Source organism: Tursiops truncatus, chromosome 14 (genome assembly GCF_011762595.2).
Source record: "Tursiops truncatus isolate mTurTru1 chromosome 14, mTurTru1.mat.Y, whole genome shotgun sequence".
NCBI classification, from domain to species: domain Eukaryota; kingdom Metazoa; phylum Chordata; class Mammalia; order Artiodactyla; family Delphinidae; genus Tursiops; species Tursiops truncatus.
Genome location: NC_047047.1, coordinates 1,587,577 through 1,603,974, shown reverse-complemented (window position 1 = coordinate 1,603,974; position 16,398 = coordinate 1,587,577). Strand labels below are relative to the sequence as shown.

The 16,398-nt window shown below is 47.4% G+C and overlaps 1 protein-coding gene across 13 annotated transcripts in view; it reads right to left on the bottom strand.

Moving 5' to 3' along the window:
- The window catches only part of UXS1 (UDP-glucuronate decarboxylase 1), a 73,939-nt gene extending 70,521 nt beyond the window's left edge, over nt 1-3,418 (bottom strand). For 4 of the 13 annotated variants that reach the window (XR_012325568.1, XR_012325567.1, XM_073790938.1 and 1 more), the window contains exon 1: nt 3,261-3,418. Coding sequence is in view for 9 of the 13 variants with exons in the window: in XM_073790938.1 (XP_073647039.1) it covers nt 3,261-3,354 (94 nt within the window). In the remaining 4 variants the exon portion in view is untranslated. Of the gene's footprint in view, nt 1-202; nt 390-3,260 lie in introns of all 13 variants that reach the window. The other 9 variants (XM_073790936.1, XM_073790939.1, XM_073790946.1 and 6 more) reach the window with 5 other exon arrangements.
- Between the last annotated feature and the right edge of the window lie 12,980 nt (nt 3,419-16,398).

The window sequence follows — 16,398 nt, the reverse complement described above, 5'->3', positions numbered from 1 at the left end:
ATCAACCGCACGTCCACAAATGCACACTCGGGGCACACCCGAGTGCGGAGGGGCCGAGCCGAGGTGTGCCGTGGAGGATGGCGCCAGGGGCAGGAAAAGGGCAGGGCCTGGGATCTCCCGGGAGAAACCAAGTCACAGAGAGACGGGAGCCGGCTTGAGCCTCGGCACCAGGACCCGGAAGGGATGGAGCCTCACCACCCACCTGTCAATTAAATGTGAAGACAAAGACACGGCCAACGCCTGCCAATGCTCCTCCCGTGACCTCCAGCTGAAATGAGGCGGTGGCCGTCGGGGGACAGGATCTCCAGGCCAACGGGGCTGAGGGGCTGAGGCCAGGGGCACGAGGTCCGAAGGCCCCTCCTCAGGGAGCTCGGGAGGCTGCTCAGCGTCTTGGGGGAGAAAGACATGAGCGACAAAGCTTGCAGTCCAACAAGTATAGGGCCTGAGAGTGGAGTCATTAGCTCCGGGAAAAAAAAAAGCGGAGTTCACAGGGCTCAGGTGAACAACATTTAGTCATGCGCGTAAACACTAAGTGCTCAGGTGAACAACATGTAGTCATGCGCGTAAACACTAAGTGCTGAGCTACTTAAAATCACACCGCACCTGCGTGGGTCGGTGGGGGAAAGGAGAATAAACAATCTTCCAAAGAAGAAAGCCACTAGGTAGTATCTAGAATTCTACGCACAAGGACAAACACCAAAATCCTCGGCTCAAAGAAGTGAAGTGCTTGCCTCTGGGTAGAGGAAAACAGTGCCTGGGGACACCAACAAACCCGGCAAAGGCTATTTGACTTTTTAAACTCTAGCCTGTCAAAAACACTAAAAGTAATTCCAGCTGAGTCTCTGCCTAGGGATCTACCTAGCAGGTTGGCATGACTTTCAGACCTCTAGGCTCTTCTGAGGGGCTAACAGCACTGATCTAAGTGCTACAAGGGCTGAAATCCCCATTACCGAAAAGAAAACACATGCATGGAGAAGAACCTCAGTGCAGTGCAAGCTGGCCCACACTCAGCCCCTGGGCCTGAAGAATTATGTGCGAGCAAGGAGGCTGGACCCGCACGGGCACAAGAGCATTTCCAGAAGGCGCTGTGTGTCATCTGGGAGCAGGGGCGTTTTCTCAAACAAAAGGGAAAGATTATTAACAAGGAGAGCAGAGACTGGACGTCACAGGCATCATGGCTCACGGACACCTTCAACGTCCTCGGACGCCGTCAGTCGGGAGCCACAATGTCATGCTTTTCCCTGCGAAGTGCCCGGGACTTACCAACCCGGCTTGTTACCAGCACTGCCTCCACCCTAGTCTAAAACCTCACAGCTAAATTCCCCCGTGTCGGGAGCTGGCACGAGGCCTCCGCCAGGCCTGCCTGCTCCAACCCGCCTGCCAGGGCAGCCTCATAGCTGCTTCGTGTCCATACTCCAGCCACACCGCAGTTCTCCACATTCTGAGGACACGCCCTGCTCTTGGCTGCCACAGGACCTCTGCACATGCTGCTCCTGGGGAACCCACCCCCCCGCCGCCTGCCTAGTCACTCCTACACACACTTCACTTACCAGCACAAGCCCCTGTGCATTCCCTCCCTTCCTTCCTACCTGTTCGTAATTTAACCCTCATTTGGGTGAGCATCTAATTCGTGGCCAACTCAACTCACCTGCTTAGGCCACAGGTTCTAAAGTGGCGTCCCCGGACCACACCAACAGCATCTGAGGTGAAGCTATTAGAAATGCAAATGGCTGGGCCACACCCCAGACCTACTGAATGAGAAACTTGAGGGGGGAGGTGGCAACCTGTGTTCTGAAAACTCTCCAGGTGACTCTGACACACAGAGGAGTCTGAGAAACACTGCCCAGGTGTTTTGCACTCCTTGGGGTCCCCTGGGACTAAGCAGAGACAAGCAGCAATAAGGGCTGGACAGGCAAAGGTACGGGCTCAGGAGAATTTCCTGGTCTACAGAACTGTGAATGACATCCCACAACCCCCTACCTTCAGAAGACCCAAAATCCACAGGGAGCTTCCTGCACACCTGGGTTCTCGCCCCAGCTCCCCGGCAAGCCGGGCTCTGGTCTTGGTCTCCATAGGTTATCATCTGTGTGGTCATCAGTAAATCTGCCCGATTTCTCTTAGCCTTAACAGACTCACCTCTAGAATGGGAATAACGATAGTACCTATTTCCTAGGATTGTTGAAATAGTTACAGGAGACAATGAAACAGGCTCACGCACCTATGGGGAAGCTCGCAGCCAATTTAGATATAATTACTGTCCTAACCACAGTCAGACAACTTCAAGCGGTCTTTCCCCTGGGTTCTCGGCTGTCTCACTCAAGACTGACACACGCTTCAGACTAGCTCTTCCTCCTTCGAAGACTACTCCCAACTAACTGCCCCCAGCTGGGCTGCAGCAGACAGGCTGGGTCTCAATCACCCGTATCGTCCTGGAGCTCAACTGAAATCACTTTGCCGAGCCTCCCTCACCTCGGGAGTCAGATCTTGGTAACTCAACAGGTGAGCAGGTGTTTCGTTTCAGCGTGTATCACTCCCGTGGCTAGGATTCAAACGAGCTCACCTGGTCCAATTTTGGTACTTGGGGAAGTATTAATAACAGCAATGAAAATACATTCCCATCGAAATTTTTTTTTTAAAGGGACAGCTTCTGCCTCTAAGAAGCCACAGGGTCTACCCTCTGCCTGAAAAGTGCCCCTCCTGCCCTAGGTCCGGCAGCCGCGGTGAGTGATGACGGGAGAACCACACGAGAAGCGGCGCCGGGATCCCCAGCGCTGCGCCTCCGTGCTGGGCCGACCGGCACCCGCACCCTCCTTTCCTGGGCGAAGAGACCCCTGGGCATCCGAACACCTAGGCGCCAGGACCCCGGGCGCGGACACCTGGGCGGGGGCACCCCCGGGCGTCCAGAAACCTGGGCGCCAAGACCCCGGGCGCGGGGACCCCCGGGCGTCGGACCCCTGGGCTCGGCCGCGGCCGGCGGGGTCCGGCGACACTGGGCTCCCCTGCAGCCAAACGCGGAGTAATTTTCCGAAGAGCAGGCAGCCGGCGCGGGGTCTCTGCCGGGCGACAGCATTCGCACCCCCTAGTCCAGCCCGGCGACGCGGCACGCCCGGGAACCGCTGCCCGCAGCCCCGCGGGCGGCGGGGCAGCCGGGCCGAGGGTCCGCGCCTCCTGTCCGGTCGGCGGCCGCGCGCGCAGAGCGGGAGGGAGGGAGGGAGAGAGAGAGCAGGCCGCGGGCGGGAAGGAATAGCCGGCGCACTCACAGGCCACGTAGGCGAGCAGCGCGATGCCCAACAGCAGCTTCATCCTCCTGCGGCTGACGGCGGACGCGAGGCGCAGGAGCGCCTGGCTCAGCATCCCGGGCCGCGCGCTGCGGCCGCTGGGCTACTTGAGCGGCTGAGGCGGGGGCGGCCCGAAGGCCCCGCCCCGCGCCCGCTTCCTGCCGGCGGGGCCCGCGCGCATGCGCCACGCCCGCCACGCCCCGCCCCGCAGGCGCAGTGCGGCGGCCCCGGCGGGCGGCGAGTGCGCGTGCGCGGTCCCAAGCGCTACTCGTGGGCCGCCGTGGGCGGCGTGCTTCAGACCCCAATCCGAGCGCTCGGGGCGGACTCGGGGATGGGCAGGTGTTTGGAGTTCTTTACCGCTTCCCTCTGAAAGCTGACTGTTCTCTCGGCTTCTGTAGCTGGAATAGTGGCAGCGACAACGATTAGTCCCCTAAACACCGATGAAGTCCAGACCCCGTGCCTTTTTCCTTCTGATCAGCTGGAACATCTTTCTTTTAAAATTAAGGAGTTTACATGCAGCTCAATATCAAAAAAACAACTCAATCCAAAAATGGGCAGAACACCTAAACAGACATTTCTCCAAAGAAGACGTGCAGATGGCCAACAAACACATGGAAGGATGCTCAACATCACTAATCATTAGAGAAATGCAAATCCAAACTACAGTGAGGTATCACCTCACACCGGTCAGAATGGCCATCAACAAAAAATCTACAAACAATAAATGCTGGAGAGGGTGTGGAGGAAAGGGAACCCTCTTGCACTGTGGGTGGGAATGTAAATTGACACAGCCACTATGGAGAGCAGTATGGAGGTTCCTTAAAAAACTAAAAGTAGAGCTACCATACCACCCAGCAATCCCACTACTGGGCATATACCCTAGGCATATCATATACCATAATTCAAAAAGAGTCATGTACCCCAACGTTCATTGCAGCTCTATTTACAATAGCCAGGACATGGAAGCGACCTAAGTGTCCACCGACAGATGAATGGATAAAGAAGATGTGGCCCGTATAAACAGTGGAATATTACTCAGCCACAAAAAGAAACGAAATTGAGTTATTTGTAGTGAGGTGGATGGACCTAGAGTCTGTCATACAGAGTGAAGTAAGTCAGAAAGAGAAAAACAAATACCGTATGCTAACACATATATACGGAATCTAAGAAAAAAGGTTCCGAAGAACCTAGGGACAGGACAGGAATAAAGATGCAGACGTAGAGCATGGACTTGAGGACACGGGGAGGGGGAAGGGTAAGCTGGGACGAAGTGAGCGAGTGGCATGGACATATATACACTACCAAACGTAAAATAGGTAGCTAGTGCGAAGCAGCCGCCCGGGAGAAACAGAGCGGCCGGCAGCGCCTCTCGCCTCTGGGAATGTCAGGTTCTTTTGCTATACTTAATCGAATACCCTTCTTCAGCCTTGTTGTAAACCTCCAAGAAGAACAACACAACGAGCAATAAGGCAGTAATTGGTTACAGCTTTCGAACCACTCAGCACAAATGCTGTGACTTTGTGATTCTAATGCAACCTTCCCAATCCCAGGTCTGCCCATTAGCTGTGGAGCGTCATTGAGTCACAGGAAACTTGTTAAGCCCCTCCCTGAGGATGGTGCCCACACCTGGACCGGCCACCAGGCAGGACGCCCAGCCCTCCGCCCTCCCCAAACTCCAGCCCCACCCCAGCAGTATCCAAGGAGAATGCCAGGTGACACTACCTTTGGAGGCAGAGAGAGACCCCTGGGTAGACGGCCAGAGCACACCAGCCTGGGACAAATTGCTCTTTGTCTGGGAGTCTTAGTTTCCTCATCATTAACGTCTTGAGTTTGGGTTAAATCTATGATTTCTGCAAAGAAGTGTCTAGAGCAGGGAGTGTCCTGAGCTCCTCGGACCCTATGATTCCATGATTTTTATTTTTTAATTTCATTTATTTATTTTGTGGCCACACCACAAGGCCTGTGAGATCTTAGTTGCCCAACCAGGGATGGAACCTGGGCCCTAGGCAGTGAAACCAAGGAGTCCTAACCACTGGACTGCCAGGAGATTCCCCCATGATTTTGATTTTGGTTTTATTTATTTTTATTTAGGATGATCACTTTAATTTTTTATTTAATCCTGGAGTACAGTGGATTCACAAGGTTGTGTTAGTCTCAGGCATATGGCAAAGTGCTTTACTTGTACGTATTCATGTATCTATTCTTTTTCAGATTCTTTTCCCATATAGGTTATTACAGGGTATTGAGTATAGTTCCCTGTGCTGTACAGTAGGAATTTCATGATTTTTACATAAAAGGTGAGTAGCAGAGATGTGAGAAAAGATTTTGACACTTGCCCTAAGGCAAAATCTGACAGAAGCTCTACGTGGGTTCCAAGCATGTTGGGTTGTAGGTGAGATTTTGTTGGTAGGTAGGTATTAGTTCAAGCAGCCCAGAAAAATGAATGATCTACTTAAAAACGCTTAAAATGGTAAATTTCGTGTTATATTTTACCATAAAGAAAGAGGATCACTCCTACTTTCCATCCTCGCTCTACAGTGATGTGGTCGAACTTCTTCAGCTTGTAACTACATAACAGAAATGTTAATCTTCTGATCTGGTATTCCCTCCTGCTTCACTGAATGTATGCTTACGGTAAAAAGCAATAAAGTCACTCGCCCGCATTTCCTAGAATTTTATATAAAATGATATCCTGTGGTATATTCCCTGCTTTGTCTGGCTGTATTTAGCCGAGTTCTTTCGAGATTAATCCATGAGGTTACCTGGCAGGTCCTCGGCCGTGAAGGAGCGGGTATGAGACATTTCGTGGCGGGCAGAAGGGAGTGATCAGAGAAAAGTTTTGGGGGCCACAGATATGTTCCTTATTTGGACTGTGGTGATGATTTCATGTGTCTATATCTCTCACATTGTCTTTAAATATATGCGGTTTATTGTAGGTCAATTATACCTCAATAAAGCTGCTGAACATTGGGGGGGAGGTAATAAAGTAACACTAACATGTCCACCGAAGTCTCTTCAAAGGCGTCCGTCAAAATCTCCCAAGGGAAAATTTTCTGAATTATTTTATCAAGAGGAGGTGGTCATTTATTTTTGATTTGTGGAAATGAAAGCAATGTTATAACTATAAAGAAACAAGGGCCTTGTATAACAGGCCATAAGACTACAGCACCCCGTACACAGTTTGTGCGGGCTGCTTCTTAGAAGTTTGATTTAATTGGCTTCATGATGGTTATGAAGCTCCACAGAGTGTAAAGGTCTGTGTGCGTCTGATTAAACTGTGGTCCCTTTCATGGAGGTTCCCCCTGCCATCCTTACCACAGCATCTTTTTTTTTTTGAAAATAAGAGACAGGCGTATTATTGTGACTTATGTCCCAAAATACAGTAAGTCACAAGTATGAAGCGTGACTACACGATGGCAGCGGTAACACCCAGGATTTTTATGATCTGCGTACTCCTGTGTCCTCTTCTGCTGAGGAGGAAGATGTGACCCAGCAGGTAAGCGTGTTTTATATAACAGAGACCTCGGCAGCCCCAGGCCAAGGACGGCCATAGCCACACTGCGGGCGTGGCGGGAAGGGCCTGATACTGTATTTAGGACTGGAGGTCAGATGACCCCAGGTACCCGTTCTGGCCTCACCACTGATGAGACGCTGGATGTATTACTTCACCTCCTTGAACCTCCGTCTGTACGATGGGTTGAATAACACACGCACTTCAGGGTTGCTGTCAGGATTCGGGATAATATATGTAAAATAGAACAGCGCCTGTGATAGCTGTTACACCAATGAATAGGCCCTGGCAAAACGCATGCTTTTTCAAAACTTTTAGATTGATGCTAGATTGAGAGTAGCCATAACTGGCCATTAACATTATTGGTTGATTTCAATACATTCCTTCACATCTGGATTTGTTAACTCTTCGAACTTTTCTGATAACTGTCTCCCCATTTTTAGCATTTTCAGAGACAGGAATATCATACAGAAAATGTCACGTGAAGGCCTCTGCTGACAGCTGCCTTCACTAGTGAAGCTGCCTTCACTGATTTTAAAATGTGTTATGTCACTTTATAAGGACCATCACAAAAGTGCGGGTTGTGATGGAGTCGTGGGTGCCCCAGAAAAGTCAGTCGCGTGATGTAGGCTCTGGTCACCCCGTCAGGTTTAGGAAGCCCTCAGGGCGGTGTCACTAAAGACACCGTGCCTCTCTCAGCATTTGAGAGACAGAGGTTTTCACACCACCTGAGGATGCTGACAATTGATGAACGCAGTTTATTGTTGGGAAAGTTGTGTTGCAAATGATGAAAATCAACCCAGTCTGTCCCCAAGAGAAGGATGCTGGAATGGTTCACAGAATCAAAGGAGGACAGTAAAACTGGGGCCTCGCTAACTGTCTCTGATACGCACGCACACACACACACACACACACACACACACACACACGTTCTAATTCTCTCTTGTGCTGAACAGAACTCCCCCTGAAGGTGGGTCATGTGGTCCCAGCAGTTCCAGGATTAAAGGACAGGCTCAACCAGCGGCAGCCTGCTGAGCTGCTTTTGTGTGGCCTACAAGTGGAGACCGGTTTCACATTTGAAGGGGTTAAAAAAAATCAATACTCCCAATCCACAGGAAAGCAAGGGGCAGAAGAATTAGAACATGTAAAACAAAATGTCTCATCAATCAGAATTTCTGCACAAATATGCAATAGGCTGCCAGGTAAGTTTCCTAATAACTCATTGGTTAGCTAAGCAAGGACAACTATTTACCAAGGATGAGTTAATTAAATCATATTTTATTGCAGCAGCTAAAGAAATGTGTCCAGAGAAAATAAACATATTCAAAGCTATTCACCTGTTGGTGAGAAATGATTCCTCACAGAGCTGGGGACGTTGGAGGTAACATCACTAGCTAATTTGTCAAAAAGACAAATGATTTCAAGTGGTTTTCTTTTGCTCTTAAGGAATCAACACATGTTACTGGTATGGCTCAGCTGTCGTTTATTAGGAAAATCAATGGTGAGTTTGGGGTAAATGAAGAATCGGCTTCTGTGAATCGTCTGTGTGGAAGAGCCAGGGGTGAGAATATTTCCAAAGAAGTTGAGAAAACACTGACTCAGTAGAACCCAAACGGGAATCTGTTAAGATGTGTTACATCTGATGGTGGTGTAAACGTGTGGAGCAGAAAAAACAGCTCAGTTGGACAAATTCAAAAAGCTTGTGAAAATGTAACGTGTTTAAAGCCTATGGTTACGCACTGTAGTATTCATTAGTAGGTACTTGGTGGAAAATTTTGGAACATGTGTGTGCTATTGAAGCAATGGTGTCAGCAGAGGACTTCAATCACTCTGTTGATCTTAAGCATGATCGGTTTCATGAATTTTTGTCTGAAGTAGAAGCTAAACATCCCGAATGGCCCTACTAAACAGTAGTTCAGTGGCTTGGCAGTGGCGAAGTTCTACTGCAATGTTTTGAGCTCAGGGCTAAGATTGAATTTCTGAACAAAAAACCCTACACTTAATCCCTATTATCGAACATTGACTATCAGCAGAAAATTAACTTCTGCTGTAGACTTGATTGTGTTATTAATGAATTCATCGTAAAATTAGAAGGCAAAACAACACTTAATGACAAGCAAACCACGGTAAAGCCATTCCAGTAACCAGTAATGTTTAAATCACACGTACCATCAAGCTGTTTTGTACACTTCTCATGCTGTCAGAAGTTAAAATAAGAAATGAGAAATGAGATCTCTGTTCTCATGTGAATTTGCAGTTCATATATATATTTGAACTCAAATCACACTTTTAGCACTGTTTATCAGACCTCCCAGAGAGGATAGAGAGAAATGGGTGGAAGTAGTGCTTAAAGAAATCATGTCTCCCTGAAGCTCACCCCTCAGGAGTCACCTTATATTTAAGGCAGTACAAAGATTCATAAAATGGGATGCAATCCCAGTTTATTTTGAACACTATTTAAGCTTGAAAGGGCCTGAAAGTATCCTAGTTTGGGATGCTTATAGAGGTCACCTGAGGAATCATTTATTTAAAGAAAAAAGAAGAGACCCCCAGCAGACTGATATTAGCGTAAAGGCAAGACCTGCCCTTGCAGCTACTAAACGTCGCTGCACACAGGCTTTTTACAGATCAGTTAAGAAAGGAATAGCGTAATTATTCAAATTACAGAGATCATGTACAGGATGAACGAAAAAACAAGCAACTATCTTAGTTAATGATGAGAACGGATACTTGTGAAGGGGGCTGATTTTTCCGCTGGCAGTGTATATACCGTTCAGAAACTTCTAGATCTCAGTTGAGTCAAGAACCGAAAGTTATGGGCTCTGGGAAATTGTTTTAGAGGCTCAGAATTGACGCTGGTGGTGATAGAGACAGGTGTGTCGAATACCACATGAAGAGTTTGGATAGAACTGAAGAAATGAAAGGCTGGAAAAGTTGTTATCTCTAAAGTTATGTATTATTGAATGTGTTTTATAACACGTATTACAGCTAAATTAATAAGTTAACTATTACGAGTAGACATTTGATCAAATCTACATTTACATCCCTAAAAGTTTCTATACTCAAGTTGCCTACAGGATAAACAAAAGATACTGGGTAAATATGAAGAGAATTGAGCACAGGACCTGGTTCTTAGCCAGTGGCAATAAACGTTTCTTTGTTTTGAATAGAAATCTTGCATCCTCAGACCCACGTACACCCTGGTCTTTGAAGAAGAGAAGAAGAAACAGCAGCTCCTGCTTTTTCAGGTGGGCATTACAGTGGCTGCCCCCGGAGCCGTGGTCTTTGACCCTGTGAGCGATGCTTAGTTACTGTTGGCAGATCAGGAGTGGGGAATTGGGACTTGCAAAACCAGCGTGAAGCCAGGGGCCTGTGAGATGCACCTCCCCCCGCACCGCAGACGTCCAGGGAAAGAACCGGAGGAAAAAACAAGAACACAAAGCAAAGAAGAGGGTTTTGGCCTCTTGATTTCTGCCTTCTTGTTCCCAGGGCCTGTTCCCTGCAGGGCCTTCCCTCCAAGCAGAGACCTGGCCTGGATCTGAGGTCAGGGGCACGAGGCCGGGGGCCTGGGGGAGCCCTGACCCTGTGTGCCCCTCTCCATCTGACCGCACAAGGACCAGACTGGCACTCATGGTCTTCGTCCAGTCTCTTCTCACCGTGGCCTTAACTGGTGCACAAGGGAGTGGACCATACTATCACCGTTTTACATTTGGAACTTGCTGAGGAGGCGACAACACTGTGAACATACTCAGGGGGTGCAGCCCCCCTCCCCCATGCCTACAAGTCCGTTATTGAAGGAACACGGAGCTGGGGCTGGGACTGGGTTTCCTGGGAGTCAGCGTGGGCTGTGAAGCGGTCTGTTCACTCAAGACAACAGGGAGCACCAAACACCCTAGGGATTGGGCAGGGCTGAGAGCCCCAGAGCATAGCTGGGGCCACCCCACCAAGCCAGACAAGGATCCAGCGGATGGTCCCAGCCACAGGGGATAAGTGGGGAAGCTGGTGACAGGGCCAGGAGGGGCCAGAGAGGGCCAGAATGTGAGCGTGTGTCAGGAGACGTAAGATCGAGTTCTGGGGTGCTTGCCTCGTTCCCTGCTGGTGTCTGAGGTTGGCTTTCATGGGCAAGCAGGGTCCCTGGAGACTGTGGGCAGAGGCAGACAAAGGGGCCAAGGACCTTGAAGGTTATGGTAGATCTCAGCTTGTTACTGAGTCCAACCTCGTCCTGCTCACCACACAACACGCTGATACGTCAAGAGACAAGCTATTGGGGCATTGAATGATGACTTTATTCAGAAAGCCAGTGGACTGAGAAGATGGTGGACTAGCGTCCCGAAGAACCATCTTCTCTGAGTTAGAATTCAGGCTTCTTTTATATCAAAAGGGGAGGGGTGTAGCTGGCTGTTGCAGACTTCTTGGTGTTGGAATCCTTTGTTCTTGCAGCTGTCCATGTAGGTCAGGTCACGATGTTCCTGTAAACCTCCAGCAGGACAAATGTTATTCTCTGTTCTGCAACTTTTTATCTCTCTATGAATGGAAAAGTGTTGTAGCTTTTTAAAGTCAGAGCCTTGAGAATGGGCTATGCTGTATATTTCAGGCTACAGGCAACGTTCTTAACTTGTAGCAAAAGCAATAGAATACAAAGGTTAAAGTAAAAGAAACAGATCCAACATGAGGTCAGATTTGTTCTTCCCTGTTACAATGTGACAGCTTTTCTGGTCGGCACCTCCCTGGTCCACCTGGCTGACTGCCCGGGAGCATCTGAACAGAGGGTTTCACTGGCAATCAGCTAAGACCAGGTTGAGAAGTAGATCACCCTGCTGCGACTAGTAATTTCTGAAGTGCTTAATTCCAGGCTTCTGTAGAACTTGAAGGATCTGCAAGGAGAAAATACAAGGACCTGTGCGTTGAGCTATTTTTGGTGAGCAGTGGAGGAGAGAGAGAAAGAAGCTGCCTTCCGTTACTCCTTAAGGATCTCCCTCTGCATCCTTTTGCTTCACGGAAGCATAAATTGTGATTCGTATATCTGACCAGTAATGTCGTCTCTCTGCTAGGGCCACATTTCTGATGAGCAAGGTGATAAATTCCAGTTGTTAATGGGGGTGCCAGCTGGAGTGTGAATGCCCAGTGAATACTTACGGACCAACTGACTCCGGCGAAGTGGGTGATACAGGCAAATTACGTTTTCAATTCGTTATTTTGTGAAGTTTGCATTAGCCGTTAAAGAGGTTGATTTCTCTGGGGTGTGTTGAGTAATTAACTTCCCATCAGCGAAGAAAAAAGTAGCTGTCAGATGTACAACATGACGATTCACCAAGTCTGCTTTTGACAATGGTTATTATCAGGCAACTGAGAGGCAGACGCCTTGCCTTTTAAATAGGCCCCTTATCTACTATAAATCTGTTCATTATTAGAAGTCCAATTAATTTTTAATCACTCTAACTACACGGTTACATAGTGATACCAGATGATTTTAAGAGTGAAACCTCAAAAGCCTTGCAAAAAAAAAAAAAAAAAGTTAATAGCCCGTCTTCGGTTCTTCCTTTCCCAGGAGGAGAAGCGAAACCTATTTGAAATGGAAAGATTTCTGTAGCTGTTTGGAAAAGATGTTGGAAAAGATGGTGCATTACCTAGCCACTTATTCAGTACCTAAACTGCAAATCAGTATCATATATCACCCTTTATTTGGGGGGGGGGGACAGCCTTGTAAACTATGCTTGGCCAAGTGGATTTGCATAATATCTGCCTCTCTTCTTTCCTTTAGCCAAATACCAATTATGTTTGGAGTGGGCTGCTGAAAACGTGCTTCAGGACGTCACTTCGGCTCACCTAGACACAATTTTGCTTTTTAAATTAAAAACAATCTTTAAAAAAGAAAAGCTGTTGGGAAATTGACTGCGCACAGGGCAATACTTTCAATACTTTCCTCAGGATACGTAGAAACAATACTGCCGTTTTCTTTAGTGATCGCCTCAGTGTTTTAAAGCAAGATAGAGCACTTTGATGAGCAGAGGTGGCACACCTGTTGGTGGACTGTTTAAAGTGGCGGAGGAATGGTCCCCACTTGCCCACGATCGTGCAGAAACTGGCATCAGAATCACCTTCCTGCTGCGTCCTACTTAATCAGTCCTGGTCACCGAGGGATGATGCAGAGAAAACAGCCTCCTCTCCAGGAAAACCTCAGCTCCTTGGACAGGGTGAGCTGGAAAAAGCACAAAACCTCAACAAGGGGAAATGAATTCATGGAAACCAGGCATTTGAGAGCCGGAGGGGGTCATCCTGAGTCATCCAAGAGAAGGGATTAACCTGGAAGGACCGATCGTAAAAGGATTCTTCAAGAGATGAGTTTTGAGTTGGAATTTTAAAAAAATTACAGGACATAGTATGACTGAAAGGACAGGGGGAAGGAGGAGGCACTTTACCTTTTTTTTTTTTTTTTGGCCGCGCAGCGTGGCTTGTGGGATCCCAGCCCCCCAACCAGGGATTAAACCCTGGCCCTCGATAGTGAAAGCATGGAGTCCTAAGCGCTGGATCGCCAGGGAATTCCCCAGAGGCACTTTCGAATGTAATACAAAGCTATGCAGAGCTGGAACGTACGCTGACTCTTCTTTCCCTAGGATCTCTGCTAAAAAAAATTGCAAATAATTTTAGACCTTTAAATCAAAACCTTTAAAAGAATTCCAGTCAGGAGTCATCCATCATCTCCCAGGAGGAACCGTTTGCATGCTCTGTCAGCTTCCCTCTCTGTTTTCCTACACAGATGCTGCAAGCACGGGCGTGTTCCATGATGCTGATGGCTTGTTCCTACCTGTTTGTATTTTGGGGGACACAGGGATACCTGGTCCCCTAGTTTTGCTGTAAATGTTTTCTATGGGTTTCTCATTTTGATATCTAGTTGCTCTGTGTCTATGATCACCGTCCTTCTCCCACCCTCACCCCATTTAAGGAACTAGCTCACCACCCCCCTCAGGGGGCAAGTAAGGGCACCTGTTACTTGTTTTCTCTCCCTGGTGCTGCCGCTCCAGTCCCAGTAAAGCCTTGCCTGCGTTACTCACCTGGCCTCAATTTCTCTTGATTAAAGGGTCAAGGACCCAGGTTGGTAACACTTTGCTTTGTAGTGAGTGTTGAAATTGAGCAACTTTGTTCTTTTAAAAGATTATTTTGGCTATACTGGATCCATTGCCATTCCATAAGAATTTTAGAATCAGTTTATCAATTCTACAAGAAGTCAGCCAAGATTCTGACAGGACTTGCATTTAACCTGTAAATCAGTTTTAGGAATACTGCCGTCTTAACAAGTCTTTGGATCCAAGAACAGGGGATGTTTCCCCAATTATTTAGATAACGTTACTTAATTTGTTTCATAGTTTTTAGCATATACGTTTGTACTTCTTTTTAAAAATTTATTTCTAAGTATTCTTTCTGTTATTCTCTTTGATGCTATTGTAAATGAAAGGTTTTTCTTTTCAATTTCATTTTTGGATTGTCCTGAAAGTTTTTCAGAAATGCTTTTTGTTATTGCAAATTTCAAACGTGTGCAAAAGTTCATCAAAAGCTTCAGCAATAGAGGCCACAGCAGTGAGAGGCCCGCGTACCGCAAAAAAAAAAAAAAAAGGTTTTAAAAAAAAAAAAAAGCTTCAGCAATGATCAAGTCATGGTTGATCTTTCATTTTTATCCCACACACTCTTTCCACCCTTAATTTCAGAGCATATTCTAGACATGGTAGCGTTTCATTTATAAATATTTCAGACTGTATCTTTAAAAGGTAAAGATCTTTGAAAAATCACTACAATATTATTATAACACTTAAAATATTAACATTAATCTCTATATCATCATACATCTAAGCAGTTAATTCTCTCTTTTTCTCTCTAAGAGCACCTTCATCCTTATATATGTATTTTTTTCTGTTTCACTACATAATTAACTGAAAACTGCTTAAGGAAAAGTATTGTGTGATTAAATGTCTGTTGAAAGAATGCTTCACAGAGTTTTCGTTCACTTTTGAAATTTGCTTAGAATTTACCAACCAACCCATCAATCAACGGACTCAGGAGTAAAAAGAGTGAAAGAAGACAACGACCTGAGGCCACATCTATTTTAACCCCACACATTTTGTTAGAAATTCCATCAGATTAACTGCCCAAAATATACAGGGAAACCACCAGGCTGTTTAGGGAGGGGGGGTGGCCTATATGATTTTAAATTAAAGAAATACTTTTCCCCCTAAGTTGTGCTATAAGATGATTTAGCCCAGGAGAAAATATAGCTGCATCTTGGTACAATTTCTATAGATTTGGATCATACATTACTTCTCAGGTCTTCTGAAGTCAAGCACTTTCATAAGTGACTTGTTTTTGTTTTGAGAATGAATCAGAATCGCGCATTACAAGGTTGTTTGTAAGTTTCCATTTCCTCCACTTTGTGCCTCGTTCCTGCATCCTACACAATCAAATTATGTCTAGACAAAATATTAAATTATGTCTGACTCGGCTTCCTTTGGCCCGAGTTCTGTCTAAGGTTTGAGTGCATTGTGGTGGCGAGATTACACGGAAGATTGTATAAACTCAATCCAGAGGTGTGGATCCCTTCTAAACATTTTCATGGGAGCGTCAAAACTGTAGTGATGATCTGAGGGTCCCGTTGGTGATGCTGCTGCTGAGATATTAACAGATCTTCCTGCAAACCTCCAATCTTACTAACGCTGGGAACATTTCTTGGCTACCAAGTATATATCATCTTTGAAGTATGAGAAAAGAACTGATTTCACCATTCCTCTGGGAGTCAAAATTTGGGGTGTTCTTATGTTTCTCTTGTATAGAAAACTCAGGAAGAATTTCGACCTGAGGTGAGGGGGCGTCAGTTCACAGTGGGGAGAGGAGATTCTGCCTTCCTAGGGATGGGTCACATTATTCTTCATGAAGCGCCTACTGTGAACCCCCCGGGACTTGCAGAATACAGAAGAGGACAGAACTCAGCAATTCTGTGCTTTCTGTTCGTCTCTGTAATTATTTTTACTTGATTGCTCAGTTGTCCCTTGCAGCTCCTCGGCTTACTGGTTGTGCCGTAACTCGCGCTAGCCTCATGTTGTATTTACTGTGACAGTCTGTATGTCAAAACCCCAACGGTTTCTGCGAGAAAATCCCCAGTTGACAGGCGCGTACTTTCCTTTTCTTCCAGCTTTTCTGTGGCATAATTGACATCACATGTGGGTTCATCAACCGAGGGGCGGGAATTCGGAGCACTGCAGACTCCCTCTGTGGTCTCCCCACCTCAGCCAGGCGGCCCAGGACCCGGAAGGATGGTGGACAGGCCGCTCCCCCCACTGGTCCCCACCCCAGAGTGAGTTCCAGGCCCACCGGGTAAAGGAGAGGAGGTGAGCAGAGGGCAGAGGCCAAGGAAGGAAGAAGGAATCAGAGCCGCTGGGCAGACGGGCTGGTGAGCTCTCTCGGCCCTTCCCTCTCGGTGGAGAGGGCTAAGCGCCCCAAATCCAACCCCACAAGCAGGGTCCCCTTGGTCCTTTCTGTCCCTGGGAGGCCCTCTCCCCGATGGTACGAGACTCTAAGAGGAAAGTGTGGACTTGGACACAGAAGGCCTGGGGTCCAATCCTG